The sequence below is a fragment of the Suricata suricatta genome, chromosome 10 (assembly GCF_006229205.1).
Source record: "Suricata suricatta isolate VVHF042 chromosome 10, meerkat_22Aug2017_6uvM2_HiC, whole genome shotgun sequence".
Lineage (NCBI taxonomy): Eukaryota > Metazoa > Chordata > Mammalia > Carnivora > Herpestidae > Suricata > Suricata suricatta.
In genome coordinates, this window is record NC_043709.1 from 118470893 (window position 1) to 118495994 (window position 25102).

Here is a 25102-nt window from a genome sequence, read left to right on the forward strand (position 1 = left end):
AAACATGGTATCTGTCCTTCTCTGCCTGACTTATTTCACTTAGCATGACACCCTCGAGGCCCATCCACTTTCCTACAAATAGCCAGATTTCATTCTTTCTCATTGCCATGTAATATTCCATTGTATATATATATACCACATCTTCTTGATCCACTCATCAGGTGATGGACATTTAGGCTCTTTCCATGATTTGGCTATTGTTGACAGTGCCGCTATGAACATTGGGGTACATGTGTTCCTATGCATCAGCATTTCTGTATCCCTTGGGTAAATCCCTAGCAGTGCTATTGCTGGGCCATAAGGGAGTTCTATGGATAGTTTTTTGAGGAACCTCCACACTGTTTTCCAGAGCGGCTGCACCAGTTTATTTTCCCTCCAACAGTGCAGGAGGGTGCCCATCTCTCCACACCCTCGCCAGCATCTATAGTCTCTTGATTTGTTCATTTTAGCCACTCTGACTGGTGTGAGGTGGTATCTCAATGTGGTTTTGGTTTGTGTTTCCCTGATGATGAGTGATGTTGAGCATCGTTTCATGGGCCTGTAGGCCATCTGGATGTCTTCTTTGGAGAAGTGTCTGTTTATGTCTTCTTGGCATCTAAGGTTTTGAGTGTTCAAATTGTAGGGCATATTGAAACTACCAAGTGCAGATTGTCATATGAATATACAATGGGGTCAGTGCTCTTTTATTAACAGTCTGTTTCATTCCTTTCACTGATAATTCATCTTCTTAAAGGACCAGATAACTAAAACTTCTGAGAAAATGTAGTCGTGGTCACAATTCTGTGACTGTGAAAGGGCTCATGTCTCAAGGAGGTGGGCAGTATCACAGTTTGAACCTGACCATGGGGCTGCAGCAGTCAAGAACAGATGAGGAGGGGAATCCGTGCAGCTGCAGAGGGAGCTTCCACAGGACCCTGACTTTCAAGGGATGTCACAGGGCAGTGCAGACGTTCCGAATGTATGCTGAATGGAAGGATTGCGGCTACATCTCTGTAGCATTTCTTCCCTGATGAATGCACACTACAGTGCTGTTTAGAAGGGGTTAATTTTAACCTAATTTTACAGAAGAAATTGCAACTCAATGAGAGTAAGTGATGACATGAATGATACACACACACACGCACACACACACACACACGCACACACACACACATATATATATATATATATATGACCTAGAAGTTAAATCCTAAGACATTAAAACCAAAACTATCTGAGGCATCAACTGGGACACTTTAGTTGTACTAGGGGGAAAAAAGGAAGGGGGCAAGCCCTTGAGTCCTTGGTGCACTGCAGATGGTGGTGTTTGAGAAAGCAAAGCTCTTCTACTCCCTTTTATAGCTCTGTCCTTTCTACATGAATCGTATTTCTCTTGCACTAAAAAAGGGAAGGACAATGAAGAGATTGTCATTCAAGACCTTTTATGACCCGATCTGGAATGATTCTGGTAAAACGTAGGGATGAAATCTCTGTGTCTCCAAGGAATGTCTGAACAATGATGGGAAACAAAATCATTTTGGGAAGAAAGGAGGCGGGGAAACATAGCTTTAACTTCAAAAAATGTATAATATGATTTGTTTTGCCATTTATAGGTAGCTAGAGCACTATTCTGAACAGGAATTCAAAGGCGGTATTCTCCTCCTACCCAATATTTTTACTTCAAGTTTACCTGATTTTTAAAGTAAGAAATGCAGTACTACAAATTATTCAATAAGTACAGTAAGGTCTGATGATGTGGGAAAAACATTGCCTACCTGAAGATGGCCTCCCTTTACAGGTGGCCGTTTTGCTTCCAGGGCTTTTTCTGGTCATTAAAAAAACGGATTTCAGTGATAGTTTTTAAGTCCTTTGAAAAGGATGGGTAGTTTTTCTTGCTCTTCAGGGTAATGGGGCACCCTGGTGATAAAGTAAAAGCCACAGTTTGAGCTCCCCTCTCTACAGCAAAACAGAGCCTGGATGGGAGGCCAGCTGGGAACTTTGAGCTGTCCTAGGTAGTTTCCCAAAGGGGTTACTTAGGTCCCAATAAATAGGCACAAATCCCAGGGGCAACTGATATTCACAGGTCAGGAAGCCAAGTAGTTGTTTTCTAGAAAGACTGCCCACAGGGAGCAGGGTCCAAGAGATTAGGTGGGAAACGAGATAGAGGCTTTGCAAACATGGAGCAGCATCGCCCCAAATTAAGCCACCTCGGGTACTGGGGTCTGACTCCCAGCTAGAACTCAGTGCTACATGTGAGCTCAGCATTTGACACAGGATCTCTGAATCCCCAGTCCGAGGGGCATAAATAATTCAATGCAATTCTCCCATTCTTCCCTATGTAGGAATAAGACTTTTGAAATATTACCTGGATCAATCTGAATAGAGGAGATGGACTTGATACTCAAGCAAACAAGAGCAATCAGTGCTTCCATGAAAAGCCATGTGTTCCGTGCACTACACAACTCCAGGCGGTGTCATTCATTATCTGCAGTGTGAATGGACCCATCTCTGCAAATTTTACATAATCAGAAACATTTGGAGGAGAGAGAGGAAGGGTGCTGTTGACAGGGGCCACTAGCAATTAACATGAGTTAAGAACAAGTCACATAGATTTATTTGAGAAACAAGAGGGAGAAGGCAAGAACTATAGGCTACAATTTTGTTAACAGTTCAAAATGAAAATGAAAGAGTTACAGACTTTTGTCTCTCTTTCTCTCAACATCTACACAATTCTGGCTCCTGCTCTTTCCTTCTAGAGTTGGAGAGAAGCACTTTATATAGTCAACATATATTTTTATATTGGTAATTTCATGAACATAATTCGTAGCCAATAACCAAGTTGTCACTTGTTGCTTTTTTTCCCCCAAGGAATGGCTTTGCTATGATTTGCAATCCCCTATGGTGCCTCGAGCCAGTAGAATAAAGGAGTCTAGGAGATGTGATATATTTTAACATATTTATTTAAAATTTTCTATTTCTAGAAAATATACTTGATATATTTTACCTTTAACAGCTTGTTGTAAGTGTAAAGGGAAAATATTTGGTGAGTGGCAATATTATAGGTTGCTTCCAGGACCCAGTGGTTGACAAGCTCGCATGAACCTCAGAAATGTTTTTTCCTTTTTCTTTTTTTTCTTTAATCATCTAGGTTGCATGTCCAAACCAGTATCCTCACAGTGAACTGTGAGGTCTACTCACAACAATTTTGTCCAGAGGGAGCTCGTTACATGAAACCTATCATTGTATGGTTGCAGCTGGCAGACCTTTCCATTACCAGATAACTTACCACAACTTAATTTTCAAATTAGCAGTTGCTGCCACATATGGTTTTGTTTAAAAGGCCAACTTCACTACAAACAAGTATTTGTCTGAAAGGGGTGTAATTTATAGCATAGTGAGAATGTATTGGGATTCATCAAATGGCATTTGTGTAGAATGTAAGTTGAATTATGCCCAGATTTCACTTGTTCGCTTCAAGCAAGCTTGTCCACAACAAATGCAGAGTGACTGACAGAACAATTAACCACGAGCACCACCCAATGCAATAACTCAGGCTCTCATGAATAGAAAGGAAACAGATCACATGTAAAGTTAGTGAGGAGTCCGAATGGGGAATCTGTTCTCTAAATCCTGGTGGAACGAAGACCACGGATTTTGGATCTGTCTGATTAGCATGTAGACAAGTATGTACATCATAAAGGTTACAATAGTGCCTTTGTACTCTAAAGGTAGCATTTAACTATCAGTGCTCAATACCCTACAGGCATACACATTAGCTCCAACCTTTCCTTGGGGTCAAAAATATCAACTGAAAGATGATGAAATTAAATATTTTACCCAGCCCTTTACACATCACAGTTTCATAGGATGTTTCACAGACAATTATAATCTTTATTAGTATGACACTTCCAACTAAATAAAATAATCATTTGCAACCAATAAAATGTTAACATTCTTACAAGGTGTCTGCTTCATCAGAATGTAAGAAAAGATATCTCGAATGTAGAACTTTGGACATTCAGGCTTTTAGTTATCTGGTTTAATTATCTGCCCTGTAGTTAGAGTCTGCAGTATACCTTAGCCCAAAGTAGAATAATGCAGAGAAACAAACATCATACCATTTGAGTCTGAAGCACAATTTTGAAATCATGTAAACATCTCAGGGAAATCCAGTCAGCTCATGTATATTAGATACAACAGACATCAGGAGGTAAAAATTAGAGGGAATTTAATGGATTGCTTATTGTCTGCACATTTTTATTCTAAACACTGATTTTAAGTGTTTTTCATGCATCAACTTATTCAACCATCACAACCCAATGACTACTCCCCCATTTTACAGATTAGGGAACTGAACCACAAAGGTGCCAAGTAACTTAGTCACACCACGAGAATATAATTTGCTTGTATCATTAAATAAATTCTGTAATAATATCTCATTCACCTACCAACTTAAGTCTTATTTTGTGGATTGCAACAGAGGAATCAAACGTAAACCTATCCATAAACTTGGTCAATTAAAAGAACAGAGACTGAAATAGGATCCGAGGTGACTACAGCTGTATTCCAAAGTATAGGGGTTGGAATTTTCACAGGGAAAACAGGGTGTTTCTTCCTCAAACTTCTTTTAAATAAGAAGCTTGTTAGTATGACCAAAAGAGATATTTTAAGATTAGCCCCTTCACATGGCTACCATTTTGAAAAAAACGGTAGAAACATTTTGCTTAAATAACCCCATAATGTGAACAATGAGAAAAATAAAATACAGTAAAACCTTGGATTGCAAGTAACCTCTTCTGTGAGTGTTCCACAAGATGAGAAAACATTTCTAATAAATTTTAATTTGATAAACAAACGATGTTTTACATTACGAGTAGTGCATGATGCCGAACGCCAAATGATCACATGTGAGCCAATGGTGCCCTCTCTCTCTCTCTCTCTCACTCACACACACACACACACACACACACACACACACACACACACTCACTTACTCACACTGCCGGATTGTGGATGATCGACTCTCACGCTCAAACGCTCAGTCTCAGGCCATGGTGTTTGGCAGAAATTAATGATTTTTCAGAATACTGAAACGTGCCCACAACTGGCACTAGTGTATTTTTTGTCATTTCAAAGCACCTATGGACAGTCCCTTGCTTTTCCAGACAAGAGGAAGCTTAGGACTGCTTTGCTTCATTCTAGGTCAGGTTGCCTGCGAATATAGACCCTTTTCTCTGCTGTCTTATTGTCAGTTACACTAAATCCAGTAGATCACAAGAGTTTATTAATACTGCACTCTAGTCAGCATCCGTGTAAGCAAACACAATAGCCCCCATGCAGACAAAGATTCCACTGAGCCAGTAGATAGCAGTAATTCCATCAGTGATAATGAAAGTTGTTCTATACGATAACTCCCCTCTCGTCTCCCTCACACCAGCCACAAAGGTTTTAAGTGCAGGTTAATTTGTCTATTTTTCTTTATATTTTGTATTTTATTTATTATCTTGTATTATACTACAGTATTATAGTCATTTTTATATGAATATTTTTGGGTTGTAAAATTAACCATCTGAGTTTCCATTATTTCTTATGGGGAAATTCACTGTGATATACAAGTGCCTTGGATGACAATCATGTTTCCGGAATGAATTATGGTCACAAACCAAAGTTTTACTGTATATAATTTCTCTACAATAGAGCATGCCCCAAAAAGCTAAAGAAAAGAGGTAAATATCTAAATGGGACAGTGGCAGCTCTGAGTGCCTTTGAAGCTTTGGAAAAGTTTTGTTCCATGAAAGCACTCTTTAATTTGCACAACTTGTTCTTATTCAACATCTAATCAGATTTCCCTACTCTCAGTAGGCCTGTAAGATTTTCCTCTTGCTCAGTGATGACTCCCTGCTGAAATGACATTTTCAGAATTTAGAAATGTATGGAAAAGTCCATAGAACCATCACTATAGTTAACCATTTCACTCCATGGTCACCAAGAACTAGGAACTGGCTTGCCATATGGCTAAGGAGAACAAGCATGTGTTCTTTAAATTCACAACAGTAAACTCATGTGTGGAGTAAGTGGGGGGTTTTGCACCCTTAGCTTATTTTTTCACATTATTCTTGGTGGCGGCAGAGTGGTAAAAGTGGAAATAGATTAAGAGCAGGGGCAAACCAGTTAGCAATTATAATAGCTGTTGGCTGTTAATAGTATTTGTAGCATTGGTAATACAGTAACAGCAAAAATCACTTTTTAATGTTACAGAAATAGAAGAACAAGAATTATAATTATAGTTTTTATATATTAACAGATTCTTCCATATTTTTATTCATTTATATGGGAACAAGATGAGACTTAACCTTTGAAATTTGGGATATTGTAGTTCTAGAATTTTTTTTTCTGATGAAGGGAAGCACCAGTTAAGGATTTGTATGATTTGAAAACTGGGTTATGGAAAATGGAGAATAATTTTTTGTCAAATCTAGGTGGAAACATCCAGAGATAAAAATATACATATATGTATCTTATTTTTTAAGAATTAACTCTAAGAATTAGGTATCTGAAATCATTTATGGTCCTGTATTTTGTAACTCTGTTTTCCTGGGAATTGTGGCTGCTTTTCTTAGACCTGTTTTGGAAAATTAACTTAGTATTACTTCACAATTATCATATTGCCTTGATTATGCACTTCTTATTCTTTAAATCAAGGCAGGTTTCTCCATTAGTACATGGAGAATAGAGAAATAACTATCCAGAGGCGCTGTTCCTTACAGAACATTCTCAGAGTATAATTTAATCCTTTCCTTGAAAGATCATACATATAAGGTTGCCTGGGTGGCTCAGTCAGTTAATTGTCTGACCCTTGATTTCAGCTCAAGACATGATCTTACAATCTGATGGTTTGTACAGTTTGGGAGATCAAGCCCTGCATTTGTCTTTGTGCTGACAGAACAGAGCCTCCTTGGGATTCTTTCTCTCCCTGTCTCTCTGCTCCTTCCCAGCTTGCGCTCTATCTCTCTCAAAAATAAATAAATAAATAAATAAACATTTAAAAAAGAAGAAGAAGAAAGGTCATATTCATACAGAATTTTTGTATCCACCTTAATGGTGAAAATATAGACATGCTCATGAAGGTAGGCGAAAAAAACAATTCATAGGTCTTGAAACTTCATCTTTATAATTTTAAGAATGTGATACTGACTTTGAACATTGATACTCTGAAATTTTACAGGCAAATAAAATAAAAGTGATGAGTATGTTACTCTATCTTAATATCATTTCATACACTTGAGATATCTGAAATAGTACAATTCTGCCCAAGACAGATGAAATTTATTTTGAAAGATATTACTTGGCATTTGAGAAACAAGAAGTGAGCAATCATTAAAATACATGGTAAAGATTATAAGTTAGAAATATATTTTTAAAGTGAATAGCTAAAATTTAATCATGCTTTTGATAAAAAGTGAAAAGGAAGTCAAAAGAGTAAGACAACGCTAAAAATAAATTAATTTCAAATATTATTTCAAAATAAATAAATAACTGCAAATTTAAATGTCCAATAACTTACCGAGAAATCATAACTGAGAATCTGAAACAATGATGACCACAATATGTCAATGAATGCTTTGTTCAGACCATGAAGTGAAGTAACATGAGCTTTAACACGTTTTTAGAGGTTTGAATTCTACACCACTTTGTGGGGGTTTTTAATCTTGCTTGTTTTATTTCATTAATTCTTATGAAACTAGGAAATTAATCTATAGTAGTTTCAGATATCTGGTTAACTTGACATTGCCTAAACACTATAATTGCTTTATCATAAATGTGTGTGTGTGTGTGTGTGCGTGCACGCTTTTATATATACGCATGTCGGTGTGTGTAATGTGTATATATAATAAAAATATTATCTATATAATGTTCTTAATTTTGCATTTCTTAGATTAATATTAAAATTAATTGTCATTCCCTGAGCTGACTCTCCTTTCTGGAAGCTAAAGACCTTGGAGGCAAGAAGCCAGTATAGGATTAACAATTTGTCATGGATGATACACAACGTAAATAAAGCCAATGTGAATAATTGGAAATGGGCAGCGTTGTAACATAGGAGCTATGGAAAGTTAATTCAATATGAAGTTCTTCGTCGTTAATTCTCTCTTGTTATCCAACCACTAGAATAGGCTGCCATTGATAACTTTCAAAAGAAAGAGGCATTTGTGCATTATCAGTGTTTTACCATTTTATCTGTAACATATAATCCTTTTCTTCTTTATAGAGTGCTAGTATTATAATAACTGAGAAATGTGCAGGTTTTTCCTTGGGTGTTTAACATACTTTCAATTCTGACAAAAAGGTTCAGAACATTTTCTGCATTTTAGTATTAAAGATATCCACGTGTGGTTTCTAAAATGTCCTAAACTGAGATTACAGTTGAAGAAATGCAATTAAACTTTGTAAAAATGCAATTAAACATCATGAAAATGCATTCGTTTGTAAAAAGGACTTGCATGTCCAGCTAGTGTTAAAATAACGAGGGATTAGTAATGGCAGATTGAGTATTTGAATTACATACCCTACTGTATTGCCTTTTTAGCCTAATGATCTCTTCCACAGTCCACACTTTTCCCACAGTTAAAATTATATATATTCTAGATTTCTGATTTATCAGTCTGCAAGACACAAAAAATCGTATGAGACTTTGTTCCTTAATCCAGAATGTTGTTGATCAGACGTTAAGACATTAATCATATTCCTTTTTTTAGCTACTTTGATATTTTATTTTCAAAATATGACAGTAATGGAGTTGGAGGTTATTTAATTAAAATTCTGTCTGGGCTTTTCTTTTACTTATTTCCCAATTTCTTCCCCCAATTACAGGTTTCATATACACTGGAGAAGTTGTACATCGAATGCTAACAGCCACACAGTACATAGCACCTTTAATGGCAAATTTCGATCCCAGTGTATCCAGAAATTCAACAGTCAGATACTTTGATAATGGTATGTATTGGTTCGCCTATTCTTTATTGACTGTGTACTGTTAAACATTGATCATCAGATTCATGTTCGTATTTTATGACCTGGAGTTTTTCTGGTAAGCTGGATTGTAAATTGCTTGATGCAAATGCCTGGAGTTGACAAATATTATACTGTAACTGTTAATATGTGGATTGAAGTGTATAGCCAAATGCCACTCATTTATGCGTTCATTCATTTGTTTGTTCAACAACTCTTTATTACCACCTCTTAGGCACTATAATAAATGAGTTGCTGTCAACGACTTCTTGAACAAAGCAAATACATTTATTTGATGCTATTTGCAATAAGTCCTTACTGTTGAAAAAACTAAATAAGGATAATTTGTTGTCTTCAAATAGAGCCAAGTGGCATAATACTTCAATGTTAAATTTCCAAACCTACTAATGATATATACTATAAGATGAACACACCTTGTAAAAAATACATAGTGGATAGTTAAAATACACCTATGAAAATCAAAGTCTCCTGACTTTAAAATAGGAAATAGAGCCTACCAAGGTTTATCAAGTGTAATGACAGTCCATCCCTACTATTTATTATTTGGGGACATATAAAATAGAGAAAACCTAAATGCTATTCACTAAGGAATTTGTGGTTCTGAAGACCTTCAGATAAATGGATTTCATGTCTGTATCTTATGGACGGCTAAAACTTTGTAGAGAAAACAGGAAAAGAAAAGTTTGTTCTGGAAAATCAAAGAAATTTCTGTACTCCATAATACAAAGGTAGTATTTATTTGCCCAAATGACAATTTCATCTTTTAAACTTATGGAACTATTTGATGTGAACCAAGTTATTTCTACTCACAATGACCAAGAAAAAAATTTACTAGTGAGTAGTATAGACTTAATCGTGATAGTAACATTGGGGAAATGTAATCATTTTGCTAAAAGCAATCTTCTGACCAGTGTGGTAAAGCCATTTTACAGGTGAAAATAGCAAACAAAGGAATCTAAACATAGTTAGATATATGCTCTGAGAAACACACTCCAAACAATTTGAATAGCTTGAAAGAATGTTCCAGTATTAAATAACTCTTAATGTTAGCCATAATAATTACTTCCTCCTATTATTTTAAGAGCAATCAAACTCTATCCTCCCTTAAAAAAATGAGGTGCTAAAGACAAGGATGTCCAAATAGATTATAAAGATACTTGAGGCAAAACTATAACCACTTACCTGAAACTTATTCCATGACCTATTAGCCAGAATCACCTTAGTAAGCAGCAGATGATTTGATGAAAGTGATTATTTTCTAAGCTCTGTCACTTACTAAATGTGTTAGAGACATCCACTTATGGGGACAGAATTCTGATGACTGAGTTTTCATAATATTAACCTCAAAATCGTAAAGCATAATGACATAAATAAGTCCCTCAAATAAGCGTATAGGACAGTATACCAACATGTGGTCTGATATATATGCACTTAAGTAACACCTTCATCTTCAAGATAAGGAAGAGTGTCACTAGATATTATGCCCATCATGAAAGAAATGGTGTAGGGTTGTTAGTCATGGGCCGGGAAATGGACCACGCTAACTCAGCTCCTCAGAAATGTAAATTCCATCCTTCAATCCATGGTTTTCTTTTGACAGTATATACTTTATATCATACTTCTCCAAGGAAAGTGCCTCCCTGGTTTACTTACCAAATTGCTCCCTATATTAAGCACCACCTAGAGAGAAATAGCTGAGTTAGGGGCTACTTTGAGAAATAGAAGATGTTATCTCTAAAAGCCACTCCCACCAACCATTAGGTCATAAAGTTTTAGATTTCAGTAACTTTTTAAAATTGTTTTAAGTTTATTTATTTATTTTGAGAGACAGAGACAAGGTGAGTGGGAAGGAACAGAAAGAGAGAAGGACAGAGAGAATCCCAGGTGGGCTCTGCGCTGTCAGCACCGAATCTGATGCAGGGAAACCCTGAGCTCATGACTGAGCTGAAACAAAGACTTGGATGCCTAGCTTGCTGAGCCACCCAGGTGCCCCTCAGTAACTTTTAATAAAAGAAGAAACTTAAAATACTAGTTATTTGACAGAACAGGATAGAGATATTTAGATTTTTAAATTTTTTTTAAATTTATTTTTGAGAGACAAAGAGAGACAGAGCACAAGCAGGGGAGGGTCAGAGAGAGAGGGAGACACGGAATCTGAAGACAGACTCCAGGCTCTGAGCTATCAGCACAGAGCCAGATGCGGGGCTTGAACCCATGAACCGTGAGATCATGAAGTAAGTTGAAGTCAGACACTTAACGGACTGAGTCACCCAGGCGCCCCCAGAGATATTTAGTTTTAAATTTAATAACATTTACACTTAAATAATCTTTCAATTATGTATGAACCACTCCGTGTATATGTAGAACCGTTTGAATTAATAAATGTTGGGGGAACTATAATGGTACTACTTAAAATTAAAAAACTTCTTGCAAACTTATTGTTATTTTTAAAAGTCTGCTACTGACGATATATTAAGAATACCTTAAGGGCACCTGGGTGGCTCAGACAACTGAGTGTCGGATTTCAGCTCACTTTATGATCTCAGGGTTCTTGGGCTTAAGCCCTACATCGGGCTCCCTGCTGTCACCCTTTCAGCTGAGAACCTGCTTCAGATCCTGTATCTCCCTCTCTTTGTCCCTCCCTCACTTGCACTTTCCCAAAAATAAATAAATATTTAAAAAATATATATCTTGGAGTGTCTGGGTGGCTCATTTGAACGTCAGACTCTTGATTTTGGCTCAAGTCAGGATACCTGGGTCATGGAATCAAACCCCGGACAGAGATTCTCTCACTCTCCGTGGGCCCCTCCCCCACTCACACATATGATCTCTCTCTCAAATAAGTAAACAAATAAATAAGAATATCTTCATCAGAATTTGCATTAATGACATTTAATTTACTCAATTTACGTGGACCTTTCTTTGGCACAAAATTTGAGGTAACCATATTTTCTTGAATTTAATGCAGAAATCCCTGGAAAGCAAGAACAACTCTGCCCTCCCCCACCACCTTGTAGGACAACAAACATTCATGCAGATTATGTCCATGGTCCTGCAAAAAGCTGTAGAGGCAGGACAGAGGGGAGGTATTCTGCCCTCTAATTCAGTGTTTTCTCTGTACCATCTAAGTGCCTAATAGAAATTAATGAATAAAGAGGAGACTAGAGCTTGACAGTTGCCAATATGCATGAAGGATAAATGATATGATTAGTAGGCATTTCCTGATCAGAAACCCCTTTACTTCTATGCTTACGGAAGCTTCCTGCCTATTATTATCCTCTTACCTTTCTAATATTTAAAAACTAGTAATATAGATACATAGATGCCCATAAAAAGATGAGACTTAAGTTTTAAGTTTTCACTTGTAACATTGGTGCGTGTTGGGTGTTCCCTATGATTAAAAGCACCCAGATTAAATCCAAAGAGAAAATTTTTGGCATCTAAATGTATACCTCAAAGAAACAAATACATTGCTATATTGAAAGTGTACAAGGTGATGATTTGTATACTTGGCAACAGAAATCCCACTGGGAAGTTAATTAACACATCAATCATCTTACATACTTACTGTTTTTTTTTCTTTTGGTGAGAACACTTAAATTTTACTCTTCGAAAATTTCAGTTATGCAAAACAGTGTTAAACCCTACAGTCAGTGTCCTATGTATTAGATCCTTAGACCTTATCTGCAGTGTATATGAAAATTTGTACACTTTTACCAACCTCTTGCTATTTTCTTCATCCTCTAACTCTTGGCAACCAACATTCTTAAATGTATGTTTATGAGTTCAACTATGTTTTGTTTTTAGATTCTACAGGTAAGGGATACTATGCAGGTTTTCTTTTTCTCTCTTTGGCTTATTTCACTTAGCATAATGTCCTCCAGACCATTACAAAGGCACAATTTCACTCTTTTTTAAGGCTGAATAATATTCACTGTGTGTGTGTGTGTGTGTGTGTTCTTTATCCATTCCTCTATAGATGAACACTTAAAGTTGTTTCCATGTTTGGCTATTATGAATAAAGCTGCAGTGAACAAGAGAGTACAGATACTATTGAAAAGTGATCTTGTTCCCTCTGGTATATTCCCCATAGTGGGACTACTAGACAATACTATAGTTCTAATTTTAGTTTCTTGAAGAAACTGTTTTCCACAGTAGCTGTGCCAATTTACATATCCCACAGACTACATGATTTTCCTATTCTCCACACCCTCTCCAGCATTTGTTACTTCTTGTCTTTTTGATGGTAACAGGTATCAAGTGATATCTCATTGTGCTTTTGATTTCTATTTCTCTCATATCTGGTATTGAGCACCCTTCATACACCTGGTTGGACATTTGTATATCATCTTTAGAAAAATGGCTATTTACTTCTCCTATTTTTTGTTTGTTTGCTATTTAGTTATGTGAGTTCCTTGTGCATTTTGAATGTTAACCTGTTATTGGGTATATGGTCTTCAAATATTTTTTTTCTTTCCCATTCCATAGGCTGCCTTTTCATTCTGTTGGTTTCCTTTGCTGTACAGATTTTTTGTTTGATGAAGCTCCACTTGTTATTTTTGCTCTTGCTGCCTTTGTTTTTGGTGTCAAATCCCCCCCAAAAAATCATTACTGAGACAAGGAGCTTACCCTCTGTGTTTTCTTCTAGAAGTTTTGTGGTTTCAAGTCATTTTGTGTTGGTTTTTGTGTATAGTGATTTAGGGGTTTAGTTTCACATTTTTGTATGTGCCTATCCACTTTTCCCAGCATCATTTTAAAAAATATTTTTAACATTTATTTATTGTTGACAGACAGAGAGAGACAGAGCATGAGCATGGGAGGGGCAGAGAGAAAGAGAGACACAGAATTTGAAGCAGGCTTCAGGCTCTAAGCTGTCAGCACGGAGCCCAATGTGGGGCTTGAACTCATGAATAGCAAGATCATGACCTGAGCCAAAGTCAGATGCTCAACTGACTGAGCCACCTAGGTGCCCCTCGCAGAATTTTTCTAGTGTTTATTAATTTTTGAGACAGACAGAAACAGACAGCGTGAATTGGGGAGGAGCAGAGCAGGAGACACTGAATCCATAGGAGGCTCCAGGCTCCGAGCTGTCAGCACAGAGCGTGATGCAGGGCTCAAACTCAGGAATGGTGAAGCATGACTTGAGCCAAAGTCAGAAGCTTAACTGACTGAGTCACCTGAGCAACCCTTCCAAGCACAATTCATTGAAGAGACTATCCTTTCCCCACTGAATATTCTTGGCTTCTTTTCTGAAATTTAATGGGCCACACAAGAACAGGTTATTTCCAGGCTCTCTATTGTGTGCCCCTGATCTGTGTGTCTGTTTTTATGCCAATACCATACTGTTTTGATTACCAAAGCTTTGTAATGTTTTGAAACCAGAAAGTGTGATGACGCTGCCAGTTTTGTTTTTCTTTTTCATAATTGCTTGGCTATTTGGAGTCTTTTGTGTTTCTGTACAAATTTTAGGATTCTATTTTATATCTGTGAAAAATGGCATTAGAATTTTTGTAAGGATTGCATTGAATCTGTAGATTGGTTTGGGCAGTATGACATTTTAATAATATTAATTCTTCTAGCACATGAATATGGAACATTTTCACACGATTTTTGTCTCTCCTCAATTTCTTTCATCAATATCTTCTAGTTTTCAACATATAGATCTTGCATCATCTTGTTTAAATCTATTCTGAAGTATTTTATTGTTTTTGAAGCCCTTATAAGTGGACTTATTTCCTTAATTTCTCTTCCTGAAAGTTGTTAGTCTGTAGAAAATCACTGGATATTTATAAATTGATTTTGTATCTTGCAACTTTACTAAACTCGTTTACTATTTCTACAATTTTTTGTGGAGTCTTAAGGGTTTTCTATTTATAATATCATGTCATCTGCAAATGGATACAATTTTACTTCACTTTTTCCAGTTTGGATTCCTTTTATTTCCTTGCCTAATTTCTCTGGCTAGTACTTCCCGTGCTGTGTTGGATAAAAATAGTGAGAATGGGCATCCTTCTCTTTCTCCTGATCTTAGAGAAAAGGCTTTTCACTTTTCACCCTTAAGAATTATGTTAACTATGGGCTTGTCATATATGAACTTTGTTATGTTAAGATACATTCTATCTATAACCAATTTATTAAGTGTTTTTATTATAAAAGAATGTTGAATCATGTCAAATGCTTTTTCTGCATTTATTCAGATAATTATAATTTTTATCCTTCATTTCATTGCTTTTTGCATCACATTGCTTGATATATATATATATATAAAATGTAAGCATTTATGACTACACACACACACACACATACATATATATATATGTTGAATTAATCTTGCATCCCAGTAATAAATCCAACTTGATCATGATATATGATCGTTTTAATGTACTGTTGAATTTGGTTTGCTAATATTTTGTTGAGGAATTTTGCATCTATGTTCATTAGAAATACTGGCCTGTAAGCTTCCTTTCTTAATAGTGTCCTCATCTGGCTTTAATATCAAGGTAACATTGATCTTATAAAATAAATTTTGAAGTGTTTTCTATTCTACTTTTTGGAAGAATTTGATAAGGATTGCTGGAAAAAAAATTTTTTTTATGTTTGCTAGAACTCCCCAGTGACGTTATCTGATCCTGGACATCCCCCTTTTTTTTTTTTTCTAAGTATTGAGTCAATCTCCTTACTAGTAATTGGTCTGTTTAGGTTTTCTATTCTTTCATGATTCATTCTTGATTAAGGATATGCTTCTAGGAATTTATATATTTCTTCTAAGTTATACAATCTGTTGGCATATAATTATTCATAGTAGTTTCTTATAATCATTTGTACTTCTGTGTTGTCAGTAGTCATGTCTCCAAATTCATTTCTGATTTTTTTATTTGAGTCTTTTCTCTTTTTTCTTAATCTAGCTAAAATTTTGTCAATTTTTTTATTTTTAGAATTTTTTTATGTCTTTATTTTATTTTGAGAGAGAGAGACAGAGAGTGAACTGGGGAGGGGCAGAGAGAGTGAGACACAGAATCGGAAGTAGGCTCCAGGCTCTGAGCTGTCAGCACAGAGCCCACCACAGGGCTCGAACCCACAAACTTTGAGATCATGACCTGAGCCAAAGTCGGATGCTTACCCAACTGAGCAACCCAGGCACCCCAATTTTTATCTTTATAAAAATAATTCTTTGTTTCATTGATTTTTTCTATTTTCTTTTTAGTCTCCATTTTATTTATTACTGTTGTGATCTTTTTCATTTCCTTCTACTAACTTTGGGTTTGTTTTGTTTTTCTGTTTAGATCCTTAAGGTGTAAATTTAGGTAGCTTTAGATAATCTTTCTTGTTTCTTAATGTAAGCATTTATGACTACACATTTTCCTCCTAGAACTGCTTTTGCTGCATCTCATAAATTTGGATATGTTGTGTTCCCATTTCTTGTGGCTTGAGATATTTTTATAATTCCCATTTTATTTCTTCGTTGACTCATTGGCTATTCAGGAAGATGTATTTTTTAACCTCCACATATTTGTGAATTCTCCAGTTTTCCTTCTGCTTTTGATTTTTAGTTTTCATACTTTTGGTTAACATACATGCATAAAATAATTTCAGTCTTTGTAAATTTGTTAAGATTTGTCCTGTAGCCAAACTTATGATCTATCCTGGAGAATGTTCCATGTGTACTTGAGTAGAATGTATCTTCTGCTACTACTGGATGGCATATTTTGTATATTTCCATTTGATCTATCTGGTGTAACAAGTCTGTTGTTTCATTATTGATTTTCTGACTGGATAATCTATCCACTGTTGAAAGTGGAATATGAAATTCCCTACTATTAATACGTTACTCTTTATTTCTGCATTCAGATATCTTAATATTTGCTTTATATATTTAACTGCTCTCATGTGGGTGGATACATTTTTACAATTATTATATCCTCTTGATGAATTGACCCATTTACCATTATATAATGATCTCCCTTGCCTCTTGTTACAGGTTTTGGCTTAAAGTCTATAATGTCTGATATAAATCTGTATACCCCAACTTTCTTTTGGTCTTTATTTGCATGTATACTGATGTTGTCTTCCATTATTGCACTTTCAGTCCATGTGTGTCTTTAACACTGTATCTCTTCTAAACAGCATATACAATAGTCTTTTTAATTCTTTTTTATATCTTCAGACACTCTTTTTTTTCCTCTGTGTCTCGTGATTGGAGAATTTAAATCCATCTACATTAAAAGTAACTATTGATAGTTATGAACTTATTGTCGTCATTTTTGTAGTTGTTTTCTGGCTGTTTCATAGTTCTTTTTCCCTTTCTTCCTCCCTTGCTCTTTTCCTTTGTGATTTGATCATTTTCTATATGTTTATACTTAGATTCCTTCTACTTTATCTTCTGTGTGTCTACTATGGGTTTTTGTTTTGTGGTTACCTTAAGACTTATGTAAAACATCTTATACAATCTATTTTAAGCCAATAATGACTAACTCAGATGCATATAATAGCTCTATATTTTTACACCCTCCACCACATTTTGTTTTTGATGTCACAACTTTTTAAATTGTATCCATTAATGAATTATTATGGTAATTTTTATACCTTTGTTTTTTAACCTTTATGCATGAGCTGTAAGTGACTTACTCATCACCATTATAGTATTAGACTATTTAACTATATGTTTATCTTTATTCAGTGATTTTTATATTTTCATATAATTCCTATTAGTTATTAGTATCCTTGCATTTCAGCTTGAAGAACTCCCTTTAATATAAGGCTGTCTAGTGAACTCCTTTAGTTTTTGTTTGTCTGAGAAACTCCCTTTCTCTGCCAATTCGAAGGACAGCTTTTTTTTGGTAGAGTACTCTTGGTTGCCAGGTTTTTTTCTTTCTTTCAGCACTTTGAATCTTTCATCCTATCCACTCTATCCTGCAAGGTTTCTACTAAAAAAATCTCATTGTCTTATGGGGGTTCCTTTAAACATAGTAATTTGCTTTTCTCTTTCTACTTTTAAGATTCTTTATTTGCTCTCCACTTCTGATCATTTAATTAAAGTGTTTCCAAATGTTAGTCTTCTTTGATTGATCTTATTTGGTTTTGGGTTTTCCTGGATTTGGGTGTCTGTTTATTTCTCCAGATTAGAGAGGTTTTTAGCCATTATTTTTTTGAACAAGCTTTCTTTCCCTTCCTTTGTCTCCTTCTAGGATTCTTATAATATGAACATCCATCTACTTGATGGTGTCACATACATTTCTTAAGCTATCTTTACTCTTTTATTCTTTTTTCTTTTTGCTTCTCTAACTGAATGATTTCCACTGTCCTGTCTTCAAGTGCATTAATCTTTTCTTCTACTTGACCTAGCCTGTTGTTGAACCACACTATTAAAATTTTCAGGTAAGTTATTGTATTCTTTATCTCTTTGATTTCTATTGAGTACTGTTTAACATTTTCCATATCTTTGTTGAAATTCTCACTTTGTTTATGTATTGTTTTTGTAACCTCAGTGAACATCTTTATGACTGCAAGTTTGAATTCATTTGGGTAAATTAATTTACTGCTGTTTCATTAAGAATGGTTTCTTGAAATTTATTTTGCTCTTTTGTTTGGAACGTATTTCCATCTTTTTCTTTTATTTTCATTTTTCTTAACCATGTTAGTATCTGCACATGAGATAAAATAGCAAACTCCTTGAGTCTTGTCAAAGTGGCTTATGCAGGGCACAAAGAGTATCAATCAGTCCAGCCCAAGCTCCTGGTTGTCTCTCAAACCTCTATGATTGCCCCTGATACTGCTTTTGTTCTTAGTGGTTCCCAGTAGTTGAGAATGTGCCAAGGCTCCTCATTGTTTCAAAGAGAAGGATCCCAGTCAACACCTACATGCAGGGCTGATCTGTGGCCAGCCCCTCAGGCAGGACCTAAGAAAGTATGCAAACTACTTCCAGGGAGAAACTGAGAGATAGGCATTTTTGCCTTGTCTTTCCACACCAAGCTTGGATATATAGTCATAAGTGGGTGCTCCTTCACCCATTTAGAAACTGTTTATTTACTATCATCTTCTAGGACTTGTAAATATAAGCCTAATTGGCTATCAGAGCAAGATGATTTGGGTGCCTAAATCCTGGATGACAGCTGTAAAAATGGGGACACTAGATATATGGACAAATTCTTTCAAGACAGATACTGGAAACTTTGTTTTATTGTTGGAGTTAGAGGAAAATGGTGGGGGGAGTTTTCATTGGCTCTCTTTGACCGTGGGAGAATAATAGTCAGCACCTAGATGAACTAAGCTTGACCATCATGCTATAGCTTATAAAGTATGTAGTCACACCCGTTCTAGGGAAAGACTAGGAGATGGGCATTTTTGCCTGCTCCCTCTCAGCTGAGCCCTAGGGGGAAGTGGGGACAGGAGAGGGAGAATAGTCATGGCAAGTACTCAAGGGCACGCCTGTTGCTTCTTTGTTTGCTACCATCCTGTGGGACTTGTAATGCAAACCCAGTTGTCTCTAAGAACTAGGGTGATCTGGATGTGAGGGTGATCTGGCTGCGACATCTGTCACCCCATTGATCGCCAGGGTTGATTCAGTTGCTCTAGCTGGCTAGGCGGGTGTCCCCTTCCTCCCTCACCGCTCCATGTGCGTCCCTCCCGAAGCTGCGTGTTCAGTTGAAGACGAGGACCATCCCCGATAGAGGAGGACCGTTCTTCAGTCAAGGGTATAGGAGTAGGTGCGCTCCCCTGCTAGAACCTCCAAACAAGCTCTCAAGAACTAGGGTGATCTGGGAACCTGTCTCTCAGGCTGCAGCCACAAAAGCTGGGTGCCTGACATGTATGCAAGCTCTTCTCCAGAAGGATGTTGGTGAACTGGTTTTGTAGTCAGAGTGAGAAAAAGGCAGAAGTTGGGGAAAGTGCCCATTGGCTCTACTGGGCTCCAGAGAGAGTCACTGAACCCAGATGCATGCAGTTTCAATGTGGGTATTTTCTCAGTTGCCTATATTACAGCAGTTTTCTCAAAGGAAATTGTTCTGTGTGTAGCTACACATTGGGTGTGTTCCAAGGGAGGGAAGTTCTGAGGCCTCCTATGTCACCACATATGGGTTAAAAGCTTTCAGCAGTAAGTTGAACTCAAAAACAAAACGAAGACAGTATTCTGTCTTACGTCAGTCATCAGGTACAGGAATTTACTCATGAGCAGTCAGATGGATGAAGTGCACAGGATATGGAGCTCACATACCAGGGCACTCCCTGGGCTCACTACTCTCCTAGCACCTCTGCATCTTCACTAACCCACAGGCTCTCTGTCATACAACCTCGGTTTTTCTTTTTTCCTTTTTAATCAGATGTTTACTGACCTGAGAGATAAGCTTATCTCTTTTGGTTCTCTGAATTTCATTTTCTGTAAAACATTTTTCATTTCTGTAAAACAAGTCTTCACAGAATGTAAACATGGTTTTTCTTAACCAAACAAAAAATCCAATACTTAGGACTAAGCAGAAGCCTTAGCTCCTCATTTGTTATCTTTTAGAAAAAAAAAAAGAAAAGAAAAGAAACAATGTCCGTTAAAACAAAACTATGAATTCTCATTGGTGGCTATTAAACTGTGTTTCAGTTTATATTTCATGTTAATAGTTTTATAGTAAATACTGGCAGATTGACTCATCAGAATATGATACATAGCGCTGAAGACTCAGTCATCCCAGTGCACTTGAACGTGAAAGGGGCTTCAGAAATCTTTGCCTAGGGCTCTTTAAGCTACCTTGCAGCCTCTTTGAAGCAATACAACAAAGACAGAAATACAGGCATTGTGAACCACAGAAGAAAATTCCCATTAGTGTTGAAGGAATACTTTTCAGCACGGAAGAGTATAATTCTAAGTAAGGAAGAGACATTTTCAGGTCTTTTATAAGTGATTCTAGCTTTCCTGAATGTGTTCATTTTTTTCTCTTTTGTCAAATGTATTTGAAGTTTGTTCAATCCACCTGGGCTGCATTTTGAAAGTGGCTCATAGAAGTTTAAGCAGACAGTACCCATTAACATTAATGGACTTCCTAAGGCAAAATTCTCTCATACTGGGCTCAATATTAACCTCAGTATGAGATTAGGTTTTACTAAATATTTAGAGAATACTCAATTGTTTAAAAATATCCCAAATACAATTTCAATAAAGAATTCCAATTATCCGAATAAAATTCAAGTAGCACAAATACTAGACTTGAAGACTGTATGCATGGTTTTGTGAAGTCTCTCACCAGAGTTGATTGGTATATTTTTATCCACGTGTTTCTTCTGTTTCAATGGGGTTTATAGGCACAGCACTTGTTGTCCAGTGGGACCACGTACATCTTCAGGACAATTACAACCTGGGAAGCTTCACATTCCAGGCAACCCTCCTCATGGATGGACGCATCATCTTTGGGTACAAAGAAGTAAGTAATATATTGATTTCCTTTCCCTTTGAACTTGACCTCTCTCTTTTTCTCCCAGTGTCAAGAAAGAGACATTTTACAGTCATGAACCTCAAATCATTTTCTCATGTCTTGGTTTGTTTTGCTTCATACAAAAAAATTTATAACATACTAGGTTGCACTGATTGTGAATTCTTTGTGTTATATTTTATATTCTGATATTATGATCAATGAATTTTATAAAATTATGGGACAATTATATCCTAGTGGTATTATAATATTTCCAACTTGTAAATAATCTAAATCTGATTATTTATATTTGATTTTTGTTTGATTTTGCTTTGTCAATTTCTGCGACACATTTTGGTTCTAATTCCAAAAGTATTATTATACACGTAAACTTGTGTGGCTCGATGACCCAATACTAAAAGCAATTAGGACTCATAATTCCTTTGGCCGGTATTTATTTCAACCTGAGAGGAAAAATTAATTAGAGTTCTAAGTGACAGAAAGAATAATGGAATTAAAACTTATGGTTTGTTTCATTTTAGCAAATTCACAAAGTAAAGAATGGAAGTTTATTAAATTATAGCCTTAAGTTTATAGAATATTAAATTATAATAATAGCATGTTAAATTCAAGAACTCTATTAACAATACAACTAAGGACTAATAGACAACCTAAACTCTTAGGGAAGAAAACAAAGGATATAAGAGTAAAATTCCAGGAACAGTACTGTGATATTTTAGGTAGTCAGTGGGCATGAGAGGAATTTTGACAATGGAATTAATGATGGGCAATTATTAACCCCTGGGTTAATGTATATTTGTAATAATACGGACTCAGTATCTTATTTGAAGAGTTAATTTTTCTTGGCAAATGAAAAGGATTCTCATCATTAAAAGGATGTTGGCAATTTAACATTTATTCACTTTGGTCAAGTCTTCTGAAATACATCTTTTCTATAAAGTGAGGGATAGTTATATATATATTATATAAGTCAACTTTTGAAAATCTTATAATCATTTACAATATTCCCACTCCTTTGAAGTATTCTTCCATGTGGAATATAATATAGGATCTGGTCTTCTTGGTGCTTTATCCAGAGCTATGATAGAATAGTCCATCATATATATATTTTTTATTTTTTGCCCATTATATTCTTATATCACCCTTCTTGGAAGCTGAGAGAATATGGTTCAAAGGGACTCCTCCATTTCTAGTTTTCATTACAATCTAGGGTCATCCTGGAACTGCAGGGTGACATTACAGAATGTTAGTTTTCAACTGTTTTAACCAGCGGTGGGAAAGTTTCTGGAGAGATACAGAGTCAGTAAGTCTAGGGTCTTAAATCTCACTAACTGTAGGCATTTTGAAGCGGAAGTTTGTGTTTGTACTGTGGTCTCTGTCTCTAGTCTTTATTATCAAAATTGTCATCTTTGTTTATACACTCTCAATGGGTGTCTCACAGCAGAGCAGCAGTTCATTTTTCCTATTCCTTCTTTGGAGGGGGTTTGCTATTTTTAAAAATGTGTTCTTTTCTTTATTTTAATCAAAGAAGAATTTTCCACTATGGTTTTCCTGTTTTGTCATGGGTAGTATTATACCGGTAGGCAATTTTAACACTTTCTTTAAATTCCCAGACTGTTATCCTCCTGAACATTAGTCCTTCTGAACTCAGAGTTGTAAAAAAGTCATTACTTTATTATTTGCCTTGTTGTCCTTTCTCTTTCCTGGTTAGAAAGCAGCTTTCTATTTCATATTCTACTTTATTTTTTCTGATAATTGCCATGCATTTCATTTTGTTGATGCAAATTTCTATTTGTAAAATTTGTCACAGTAAGGGTTCCCTTGCATTTGAGGGAAAGCTAGATGCTCCTTGACACCTCTAGAAAAATATTTATGATCACAATACCATAAAATAGTTGTTTGCACAATGTATTATCCTTGACAAAATGCTTTCACATACAGTATAGTTTTCAATTTTTCAACAATGTCCTACCTTCTTAATACTCATAAAGACACTGACACATGAAAGTATTAATAAATGTGTGTGGCTTAATTGTGGATTTAGACCATACATAATTGTCTTTATTTTATAGCTAAGCAGACTGAGTCAGAAAGGTTAAATGGCATGCTTATGGGCACAGAACTAGTTAAAGACAAATTCAGGACTAAAGGTTCTAATTTGGTAATCTGAAAATACTTCAATATTGTTTTCTTTCCCAAGGAGATTATGTATAACATTTCACAAGTCTATTTCTAATTTCTTTTTTTTTAAATATTGGTTAATGATTGGCATTTAAGAATCTTTTTTTCTGACTCTAACATATGACACAATCACAATCTCACAAAGCTAGAAGTATTCTGAATTAGGTTATAGAGCTAACACAATCATAAGGACATAAGAAGAGTATAATTCTATGTTTCTATCCAGCTTAAATTTGCAGAATTATCATTATAGAGAGGGAAATAAATACAATTCTTTCTATAATACGTTGCTACTAACTGGCTAAGGCCAACTTTGTTTTATTTTATTTATTTTCTTTCATTTCATTTTATGTGATGAGATGAAAAAATATGATTTATGCAGAAACTATCAATAGAGGACTTGTTTAAACTGTAGAGTAAAATTAGTAACCCATTGAATAAACTTATTGACACAAATTCTATCTTTATTTCCCTCAGGTGATTTATGTCAGTAGCTAATTATGTTTTCTGCATCAACTGTTAATGTGTCAAGTGCCCATCCTAACCACTCAGATGACGTTCAACTCCATCATGTTCCACATATGGTCATTTTTCCAACCTCATAATTTTTCATGTGCAAACTAGATCAATAATGGTCAATAAATGAGAACATACATTTTCACTTTTAATAATCTTTCTTGTAATATGGTTGAGATAGGGAAGTACTTCTGCTGTTTAACACAGATTTGCTCATGGCATTCAGCATTCTTTCACCAAAGTCCCAATGTTCTCTTAGCCATATTGGGGAGAGAAATAGTGAAAGCACCGATTCCTTTGAATAAGTAAGTTATCTCTCCTGAAATTGTAACTCTGTATCCTTGAGCCAGAGATTTACAATTCTGTTTTAAGTTATTGTTTACACAGTCTCCTATTGTTATACAGCTGTTTATTTTAGTTAACTTCAAAGATACAGTTTACTTGGGATGAAGCCGAAGCACAAAAAACATATTGTCTTTTTCTTAATTTCCTGTCAGATTACCAACTGTTCACTTTAATGCATTTTCCAATTTCACAGTATCCATTTGTTTCTTGTGCATGGATTTAATTACCTGATGAAATTAACCATCTTGTCATCTATTGACCTAATGTATTAATAACAGCTCCTTCAAAGTTCATGGCTGATAACTGATATCTAGATTGCCTATGGGTCTCTATCAGCTGTATTTTTTTCTTTTCCTCTAGATTTTTGTTCATTAGTCATGTCTCTCCACCCCCTTTGTCTATAATTGATTATTTTTTAATTTGCATCCAACTTAGATAGCATGTAGTGCAACGATTTCAGGAGTAAATACCTTAATGCCCCTTGCCCATTTAGCCCATCCCCACTCCCACAAGCCCTCCAGCAAACCTCTGTTTGTTCTCCAAATTTAAGAATCTTTTATGTTTTGTCACCCTACCTGTTTTTATATTCTTTTTGCTTCTCCTCCCTCATGTTTATCTGTTTTGTATCTTAAATTCCTCAT

The 25102-nt window shown here is 35.7% G+C and overlaps 1 protein-coding gene across 1 annotated transcript in view; it reads left to right on the forward strand.

The window, feature by feature from the left end:
* The window catches only part of PLXDC2 (plexin domain containing 2), a 438555-nt gene that overhangs the window by 293296 nt on the left and 120157 nt on the right, over positions 1-25102 (forward strand). The window contains exons 5-6 of the mRNA XM_029954388.1: positions 8851-8973; positions 21292-21410. Of these exons, the coding sequence (XP_029810248.1) occupies positions 8851-8973; positions 21292-21410 (242 nt within the window). The remainder of the gene's footprint in view (positions 1-8850; positions 8974-21291; positions 21411-25102) is intronic.